At 48.1% G+C, this 9,851-nt stretch overlaps 1 protein-coding gene across 3 annotated transcripts; it reads right to left on the reverse strand.

Annotated features, from left to right (window-relative positions):
- Window positions 1-225: 225 nt before the first annotated feature.
- Window positions 226-8,816, reverse strand: calcoco1a (calcium binding and coiled-coil domain 1a). Of its 3 annotated transcripts, XM_037280271.1 has the most exons (15): window positions 8,665-8,816; window positions 7,844-7,995; window positions 7,672-7,774; window positions 5,896-6,098; window positions 5,614-5,826; window positions 5,308-5,456; window positions 5,188-5,248; window positions 4,968-5,123; window positions 4,646-4,900; window positions 4,452-4,577; window positions 4,282-4,371; window positions 3,448-3,526; window positions 3,176-3,315; window positions 2,985-3,047; window positions 226-1,513 (listed from the first exon to the last, which is right to left on the reverse strand). In XM_037280271.1, exons 2-15 carry the CDS (start codon window positions 7,973-7,975, stop codon window positions 1,511-1,513), a joined length of 1,773 nt encoding a protein of 590 aa, XP_037136166.1. In that variant the 5' UTR covers window positions 7,976-7,995; window positions 8,665-8,816; the 3' UTR covers window positions 226-1,510. The 3 variants fall into 3 exon arrangements, with proteins under 3 accessions (XP_037136166.1, XP_037136177.1, XP_037136186.1); XM_037280282.1 differs by lacking the exons at window positions 226-1,513; window positions 2,985-3,047 and having other exon boundaries at window positions 3,227-3,360; XM_037280291.1 differs by lacking the exons at window positions 226-1,513; window positions 2,985-3,047; window positions 3,176-3,315 and having other exon boundaries at window positions 4,286-4,371.
- Window positions 8,817-9,851: the final 1,035 nt, after the last annotated feature.

Below are 9,851 nucleotides of genomic sequence, written 5' to 3' on the forward strand. Positions count from 1 at the left end.
AAAAAAAAAAAAGAGGAGGCGACCGTCAAGTGGAGCAGCGAGGCGTGAGGATGAAGGTGACGATGAGGAGGAGCAGGAGGTCGGCCCCGGGTGGGGGGGACCTTCGCACACCTTGCATGTTTGCAGCCAGAAGGGAATGTGGAAAACAAAATGGCAGCGGTAATTGCCAGTGAAATGTGGCTGGCGTCAGGTCCCAAATATTCAGAATAAGACGCATCAGGCCCATTTAGAGATATATCGATTTTTATTAGACAAGAATCCCAAACCTCTTACATGGCCACATACATGGCGGGATGAACACAATTCCAAAGCAAATCGGAGTAATTGCTGTGCGACGACCTCCTGTCGTAACCCCCCCCCCCCCCAAAAAAAAAACTGCCGTGTGCTTTTCAAAGCGAAACGACAGTGAGAAATTGGCCCACTAAAGCGGCTGCTCCCTTTTCAATAATCCCACCCAAGATGATTAAACATTAAAATCCATTTCTTTCGCACATTATGAATCCTGTGCTATTTCTTGCCTTACAATAAAACCAAACACTGCAAAATATCTGCATAAAAAAAAAAATCTTATAGGAAAAAAAACGTGGACACAGCACGCAACGTGGGAGGATTAAGATCAACATGTGTTCGGGGGGGGGCATTTGGCTATATTCTGTTGACTGAGGGCTGAATTGGTCTGAACGTCCCGTCCCGTTCTTTTTGTTTTTTTGTCGGCTCCCTTTTTCCTCGGTCCAAGTTCAGCTTAATTGCAGCACTTTATGACAAAAAGATTTTTTACTAGGCACTATCTTGCCACGGGCCTCGGGGGAACATGCTGACAGCACGTGATGAGAAAGATTTTCTTTCATAAGAGCGCTCTTGAATTATTCAGGTGCAAATTTCGAGCCGTGTGAATGCGAATGAAGTTCCAGACCGATGGCGTTAAAAGTTATTCATACAAAGTTGCCGTCAACTTTAATCTGTTCAACGAGCGTTTGATTGCAAAAACATCTTCTTTTTTTTAACGGCGTGCATTTTCAAACGTTGGGCGCGATATAACGTCACGCCTCCCCTGCCAAATCATTTGAGCGCCATGCCGTATGAATGCTTTATGCCGTCGCGACTGGCATTCAAAGCAGCGATGGGGAGAATTTAATGCTTGCGAGGGAGCGTTGCCATGATTTTCAGCGGGGAGCGGCCCCGCACAAAACATCATAATTACGCCGCCTGTCATGACTCCTAATCACAAATGTCATAAAAACGACATAACATCCGCCGTAAAGCTCTCCACGTAGCGATGATTCAAGCCCAGGCGTTGGGCTACAACCTGCCAAACGGAGCCTAAACGCCCGCTCTGTCCACCCGGGTCTTAAGCCCCCCCCATCATAAACGCCCCCCCCCCCCTAAAAAAAAAACAAGATTGCATATCACCATTGAGTCTGTGGAAAAATAATGGAAGGGCTGCTGCTGCTGCTGCTGCTGCTGCTTCTCACGTGAGGGATGTCCACCGCTGGTTACCATAGCGACGTGTTCACTGATGGGAAAGGGGGGGGGGGGGGAGAGTGTACAAAAAGTGAGCAGAGTGTGGTTGCAAAAGGTTAGACGGACGGACGGATGGAGGGAGTGCCTGAGAGGCAGAGCGAGCGAGCGCGGGCGGGCGGGCTTTAATGATGCTGAAAATTGGCCCGTGACGGCGCGACACCCCCGCAGGTAAATCATTGCTACGGCCTGCTGTCAACTTATCTGTCCCCTTGTCCTCCCATCTTGGCCCTCCCTCCCTCTGTCGCCCCCCCAAGCCTCAACTTCTTTTACGAGCACATATTCAAAACTTTCATCTTGCGGCCATACTCACCCTGTCACCATAAATAATTGCCGCCGTTTTGTCTGTGTGCATTAGTGAGCTTGGAATCCATTGGAAAAGTCGCTTTTTTTTTTTTTTTTTTTTTAGGGCGTTGAGGCCAGATGTGTGAGGTACAATTTAGTGGAGGCACTTAATTCCACCATTTTGGGATTCTTTATCCTTTTGCTAGGCTATATTTCAAGGAGAAATATGTTACTTTTTACTCGGCTGCGTCTTCCCGCTGGCTGGGTTCACTAATTACTTTGCCGAGTGAGCTTGTACACACAAATCAAGCGGCGGGCTCATAAAGTGTGATGCATTGCTCATGTTTAAATCAGCCAGCGTGACAGGGGGCAAATTTGTAGGCTTGTTCAAAAGAAATGTTCATTTTAATATGGCGTCAATAATGCAAACGGAAACGTCGTCACTCCAAAGCTTCAATTGCGCTCCCTTTGTCGTCTGACCTCGGCAACCGGGAAAGGTTGAGATGTTCTCGCCGGGTTCCCCTGACACTTTTCGCTTTCTATTTGACAAGTTCTGGCACTGCTCATCCCTCCGCTCTCTGATAAAAAAACGGGCTGCCCTTTTGTCATTAGCGGCAGAGACGAATCGTTGCAGCAAGTTAAAAAAAAAAAAAAAAAGCTCATTACTACTGACAGTTTTGGCGGGAATTGAAGCCTTGACTTTTTAAAGCCCCGGTAAACAACCACGGAATCTCTAATGGTCCCGTGCCGACTTGTGTGTACGTATATGAAATACCTTTTTAGATTTATACTGCTAAATCAAGAGCTGCTCAAAGTGTTTGTGACTGCTGTGCAATGATGACGATAAATCTCCATTCTATTCTGGAGTGTAGCTTCCCGTGAGGCGCTTGTTGTCTTGCTCCGCGCACAAAATTTACTGCCTCGGCCTAAAGGCAAAATAGGACATTTCAACTTTCGGCCGCGCACGTGCTTGAGTTATTGTCATTCGTGCCGAGCAGCGACAAACGACACATTTTTTTTTTTCTGATAGCAAGTAGCTTTAGTTTATTCATGCCCCTATTTTTGAAGACTAAAGTATACATATTTTACTAAGTGCGCTTCCACTTCTGAAATCGGTGTCAAATTTGTTTATTTGTTTGGATATTTTAATGATTGATTTGATATCTGCTTGTGTGTTTCACCTTAGACTGTGTCCGCGTGATCCGCACGCTGCTCTGTTCCTCCTGTGCAACCGGGTTCTTCCTCTTCCACGGACACAAAGAGTTATGAACAAAGTAAGCGGCACATCGGGTTGATGTGTGTTAACAGGTGCGGCGGCATATGCCGTTTTCACGACGGCACATAACCGAGCCGCTCGGCTTTCGGGTCTCACCGGGCCGGAGGAGTCTCCCGGCTCGTGAGGTGAGGAGAGGGGCGCCGGCTGCTGGCTGATGACGCTCGCGACCGGGGTCCCCGGAGGTCCGGTCAGACCCGAAGGCCGCGAGGCCCACTGGTCGTCCGACGAGGCGCCGCCTAGACGACGGGCAGAGCGCCGCTCGCGTCAAGCCATTGCGAAGGCTATTTAGTGTTGCCGTTGAATGAAAGTGAACACTTTTAGTGTTCCCATCTGCGGGGTGTTGGGCAGATTAATGTGGCTTCATTCACCTGTGGAAGCGGCGCTCCGCTTGGCGCCGGCTGCCGTTCCCATTTTTTGCTCCAACTGACAGCTGTAGTCCATCAAGTCCTGCGGTGGGAAATACAGCCATCATTGCACACGGCGGGGCGGCGGGCCTTCCATAATCACGGCTTCGCTCGCCGCTGCTCTCGTAACCCCCAGATGTCTGACACATAAAGCGGACGCACATGCGCGCTCGCTCGCCCGCGCCACACAATACGCCGCCGTTGCCGTTATGTAAACACGCGCTTTACAACTACTAGCGGACGTCAAACGCCATTCCGTCAGAGGGATTTATTTGACGCCGGCCGCCGCGGTGGCACGCCAAGAGCGTTTACATAAACCGGACGGGTGTTTTGAAACGCATTGGCCGAAGCGATCGCGCTTAGCTAACGACAAAACTCTGCAGGCGTTTTAACAGCGGCGCCCTGATTTATAGTACGCCGTAAAGCTTTTATATTGCACAATAACGGCTAAAAAGACAACAACGACGGCGCAAAGATGCCCAACAAGTGAGACATTAGCAAGAACGGCGTTATGCTATCGCCCCAATTGAACGCTCGATTGCTTTATGAATAGCCCGGCGATAATCTATCACTCGCTGAGACTTGAGAGTGATGCAAAGGTGTTAGCCGGACTTAAATTTAAAGCTGATAATGAGTGCAGTTGAATGAAGTAGCAGTTTAACGTCTGAAGAAGGGACAACGGCTATTTATTTGTTAATCCATACCAACCATTAAGTGGCCTCTGGGGCTTATCAGCTGATTACAAAGAGAACATAAACGCGGCATTAAGGATATTCAACAACTGTGGCCACTTGTTACTTTTGTCTCCAAACGCAGGTGCTCCTTCTCCTTCACCCTCAGGCTGGACTTCAGCTCCTGGAGCTCCCTGCGCAGTTCGCTTACTTGGACCTGCGTCAACAAGACGGAATGGGTCAGGGCAGAAAATCTGAGCTGTGCAAATTTGTTTTGGTATCATCCGTCTTTCTCACCCTGTTGCAATCCTTTTCTCTCCCGAGCTCCACCTCCAGCTTCACTCGCTCGGTCCTCTCCTCCTGGAGCTTTTCCTCAATCGTATGCATCTCGGCTGTAAGGTTCTCCAGATCCTCGCGTGCCTTCTGCCGGGGCGACAAACAGGTCATAACTCGAAACACCACGAGCGAGCGCAAGCTCCATTGTGCTGTACCTCAGCTTTGCGCTGCAGACTTTGCTTTTCCTGAGCCCATTGTGCTCGGCCTTCTCTCAGAGCCAGACTGCAATCGGCTAGCTGCAAGGTAAGCTGGGCAGCTTGAAGGCGGGCCTGATGCACTTCGGTCTGCCCGCGATCTCTTTGGCCGGCCGTTGAGCTCAGATCGTTCTTCAGGACGTCGGCGGCGCGCTCGCTCGCATCCAAACGTTCCTGCAGGCTCCTCATCTCCTTCAGCGTTGCCTCGTTCAGCGCCTGGACCAAACAATAACTGCCTCGTCTCTATTTGTCGTGCGCTGTGAGCATTTTGTTTTGGGCGTACCTCTTTCCTGTGAGCCGCGGACAGTTTCTGGCTGAGGCTGCTGATGGTGTTCTGGAGTTGCAGCGCGCTGGTGTCTCTCTGGGCCAGGGAGGTCCTCAGCTCCCGAAACTCCTTGGACAAACTTCGAAGGTCGCCCTGTGTCTGTTCCAGCATGCTCTAAATGCGGAGCAACATGAGAAGAGCCAAAAAGACAAAATGGAGCAATGGTAGGAGAAGGCACCTGCAGTATCTGCCTGTCCGTCTCCTCTTCTTCTGCTGTCCTCTTAGCGCTTTCCTTTATCCTGCACACATTGAAGGGGATGTCGTACAGAGATTTTTTTTTTTGCGAAGAGCGACTCACCTTTCCAACTCCGTCTCTCCTTGCAGAGCTCTCTGCGTCAGCGTTTTGATGTCCTCCTGCAGTTGTTCAATTTGCAACCTGTTGGCCTCTCTCCCTTCTACTAAAGCTCTTTTTTCTTGTGCGAGACATTCCCCCAAAGCCGTTTCCTCCTGAGGGAACAAAGGCAACATCGTCGGGCCATCCCACGTATCTCGACACCAACGATTCAACTCGAGTCGCGTGTTGTTTGGATGCGGCTACAAAGACGATCGTGTGTTTTGTGGCCCAAGGTAAAGATCTCAATGTAAAGATTTTATCCGTGACTACCTTCTGCCATCCCTCCAGCTCTTCAATCTTCTCCTGGCTTCTCCTCAGTTCGTCCTGCAGCCCGCTGATGTCGGAATGGAGCTCTCCGCGAAGTCTACTCCAGGCGAGCCTCTCTCGGTTGAAGTCTCGTCTCTCTTTCTCCTTTTGCTCCTTGGCTTGCTCTTGCATCCGCAGAAGCTCAGCCTGCTCTCGCAAACATTCCCGCAGTTGGCGCTGTCGAGACAAAGTAAAGAATATCAGCCGTCGGATGGGCCGCTCGGATCCGCAGCGCTCGTTTGCTACCTTCAGTAGTTCGGCCCGAGGTACGACCAGCAGAATGTCTGTGCTGTCTCCTTCCCCGTGGGGTTCCTCCTCAAGGGTCACCAGGTCGTCCAGGGGTTTGGGGGTGCAAAATGTGAATCTTGAGCTCCGGAAGTAATCTTCACCATTTGCAGCGACATACACAAATTCATACTCTTGGCCACTTGGTCTAGGAAGGTAAGATGCTAGAAAAAACAAAACAAACATGTTAGTTTATCAATCAGTTGGTATGGACTAGAAAATCTATAATATGAAAACATTTTCAACTCAAGATGTGAAATTTTGAGTGGCAGTCTCTTTATTTATAATTTGAACTTGTAAAGGACTTTGAAACACATCTATAAAAAGTGCAGTATTAATAAAGTTTGAATTTACTGATTATGAGGAACGATAAAAAAAGAGTTTCTTAACGATCAAAATGAGCATTGTTATTGTTGTGACGATATAATTTATAGATGCAGCTTTTTGATTAAACTTTATTGGTGCATGTGGCTTACTGAGACGACTATTTACTGATCGCTTTGAAATCGCCCAAAAAAACTGATTTTATAAAAAAAGTTACCTATGGCGTTTAACACGCATGCGCACACACAAAACTCTTCCAATTTAATGGGAGCAATACCGGTTTAGACCACTGGGAGCAAAAGACGAGTTTATTCGTGCAGGTGTGTCAAACTCGGTTGCAGCCCGACTTGGAAAGTGGTCTAAATTGAACAAACATTCTCACCACCTTCTTTTGATGGTTCCTTCGTATCACCTTTCCTCATTTGCATTCTTTGTCGGTGTGAAATATGACGAAGAACCGTTTAAACTGACAGAAAGCTAGTAAGAGATGCTAAATAGCGTGTGGTTGCTACTGAAGCAAGGAAAGTGACGTCACAGCGGGGAGATCCTCCTCGATTGAATGCACGGTAGGTTCATGGATGAATCGTATGCATGTGCGTTTAGCAAACTGACAGGAATGGCACATTTGTCTTGATTTCAGGCTCACCCTATTTTCCTATATTTTACTCTAGTTATCATTGCTTCTCTTTTTATAGAATGGAATTTCTTTCCCGATGCGCCCGCACTCCCGCCTGCCGAAGTGCCTACGTCCGGACCCGTAAAGTAAGATCAACCAATATAATTCCGTATCACATTAACGGGGAATAATTTATGCAAATTCGGCCAACAAAGGGTCAGCCCACCAAAGTTTATGAGCTCTATTATAATTCAATGCAGCAACAAAGGTCACTTTTTGGGCACGGATTAAAAAAACAATTTAACACGCATACACAATTCCTTGTCGTTTCGCGAGTCTTTGAGTGAAGAGTGACAAAAGCAATAAGTTGAATTTTGCTGCAGAGGTGAGTGCCTCATCTGCCGTACCTGTGCCCTTCACACTCAATCATGCTCATCTTGGCCCCTCCCATCGCTCACTTCTCTTGGCCCCTCCCATCATTCACCATCTTGCCTCATGAAGGGCATTCAACCCCTCTGAGAGTATTATATCAGTTTGACCTGATCACTTTCTCATCTAAGTTCAACACGTATTTTTCTCATAAGCAATAAAAGTCTAAAATGGCAATCGTGGCTACGTTCACATTTCTTTGATCCGATTAGAGTTTGGATTAAAGAAATAATCGGGTGATAGTCATTGGAGAAGAAATCGGAGCGACTCCCTTGTCAAGAAAAAATGGCTCCGTCCATTCCGGCTTCTACCTGTTGGCGGCACTTTTCAAACAGTCTGCGGAATTGGATGGAGAAGGAAACAAGTACCCTGGAATTGAACGCAACAGTTGACCTCTGTTAGCTCTTGACAGTCGGCGGGCGCCGGTGCCCAAACAAACGTCTGGTAGTCCTTCGTTGACGGCCAGCCCGCCTGCGGACAAAAGAAGAGTTTGCGGCGGCGTATTTAGACAAAAGCGTCGCGGCGGCGTGTGCTCGGTACCTTGAAGAGGCCGACCCAGTCGCCGCTGGTCCAGGTGTGGCCTGCGCTGAGCGTGTAATGGCAGTCCACTCTGCTTTGAGGGAAATAACTGCGGGCCACATTTCGGAACTCCACCGCTGCTTCCGTTTCCATGGCAACGTAACACAAAGGCACTGTGTTTGCACAGGAAGGAAGGCGGCATGAGAAGAAGGCGGCGGCATTCACTTTCACATCAAGGACAGACAGCACAACTTAAAAGCTCGGTGGCCGTTTGACATATTGGTCGGCGGGCGAGCTATTTTGGTCGGCACAACACGAACGCCGCAAGGTGTCTGCGTGGGGTCGGGCCTTCAGCACGTGCCAGCTGCTGTAAGTCCGCCCTCCACGTTGCCCCGGGTTTTCCCATCCTGCTTGTTAGAACTTCCACATGGACTTTAAAAGGAGTCACCATGTTTGTCTTTCCTTCTTTTTCTAGACACATTGCAAATCGTATCTTGAAACATAGCAAATAGGGATTGAAGGAAGTTCCCACGGTTGAGACACCAAATGACACAAATAGCGTGGACAACGTGACAGATGTCCACTTGCAGCCTGCTTGCAAGCGTTCACGTGACACAGGAGACGCAGGATGGAGGCAGGCTCGAGGCCCAGCAAGAGTGCGCTCAACTTTGAAGAAGCTGTCTGCGACTCCAAACAGCGCTCAAAAGCGCATTTCACACGAATACTGCGGCTCGTCATGGATCTTGGTTATCTTATTTGAATTCCGCTCGCGTGACAATAACAATCACCATGGGCACCAAAGCGCGTCTGCGCCGTCTCTTTTATTTGCACACCGTCCTCACCTTTAACCGCCTCCACTTGTCAATGTGGCTCGTTCGATGCCGTAAGACGCACCGTGAGCCCAGATAACCGCGCGCGTCCCTCTGCTTTGACTTGGTTGCTCCACGGCACGACCAGACCCCCAGAAAGAATAACAAAAAGCAGCGCAAGCGTGACAGCTTTCGTCTTTGTCCGAGCGCTTGTGGAATTTGTAGTTTGGTAGCTTGCTGCCGCGCCGCTCACTATGCGCTTTTGGACTACAAGTCCCACAATGCAAGTGCAGTTGCTGGGGTCACGTGTGGTGTAACCTGAATCTTGCCTTTCTTTTTTTTTTGCCTGCGGAAGGCAACTTGTTTTGCGTCCGAGCCCTTTAAAGTAACCTTGCCATTGTTTGACTTTTATTTGAGCGACGATTTTCACGTCGTTCTCTGGTGGAAACCTCCAAAGATGTGAACACTGTCATAACATATTTTCCAACCACCGTAAACATCTTAATGCATTTGACCATTGAGAAAGATGTTGCATGAATTCTTGTCATTTTTTCGTAGCTTTCAAATAAAAGTTACAAATGGGGAGGACTTTGAACGCATTCTTGATAGGTGCACAAAAGCTTTGTGAGAACGTTCGATACGCTGAATCACTTCAGCAGATGATGTTTTTACTATACCGCTGCTGCCCAGCAGATGGCAGTATACTATTTTGTGACTTAAATACTTGAGGGGGGGGGGAACGCCTGAACATAAATGACCTGGTCGGGTTGCAAGACAAGTCTCAAGTTGAATCCTTGATTTTAATTTACTTCGTATTTTACTTGCACTTAAGTAGAAAAAACGAAAAGGCTTATTGTTGATGTCTCTTTGAAAGCTAAAATGGTGTGACACATATTCCCAATTCCTGAGACCGACTGTATATTAACATTCTGGTAGAGTCCGATGAGAAACTAAAAAAAATAAAATAAATATGAGACAAAAGTTTGCCTCTGCACCCACTAATGCATACAGCCGGACGTTCCGCCGTGAAACGCACAAAGCGAGAGCCTACGAGGAGAAATTACGTTAAAAAGTCATGTAACCCCGCATCAGTAACCTCATCTTAAATAATGTTGGTAATTTATAATTATAGTTATTGGTGTTCTCATCCAGTTTATAGCCTGCTTATTTATCTCTGCTCAACGAGCAGTCAATCCAGTCACACAGTACTTTTACTCCTC

The sequence above is a fragment of the Syngnathus acus genome, chromosome 2 (assembly GCF_901709675.1).
Source record: "Syngnathus acus chromosome 2, fSynAcu1.2, whole genome shotgun sequence".
In the NCBI taxonomy this organism is placed as follows: Eukaryota; Metazoa; Chordata; class Actinopteri; order Syngnathiformes; family Syngnathidae; genus Syngnathus; species Syngnathus acus.

Excerpts from the sequence above, each read along its gene's own strand:
- calcoco1a (XM_037280271.1), bottom strand. The coding sequence starts at position 7,975 with ATGGAAACGGAAGCAGCGGTGGAGTTCCGAAATGTGGCCCGCAGTTAT. Across the intron at positions 6,099-7,671 it reads CTGTTGCGTTCAATTCCAGG|CATCTTACCTTCCTAGACCA; the intron begins GTACTTGTTTCC and ends TGTTTTTTCTAG. Across the intron at positions 5,249-5,307 it reads GGAGAGACGGAGTTGGAAAG|GATAAAGGAAAGCGCTAAGA; the intron begins GTGAGTCGCTCT and ends CAATGTGTGCAG.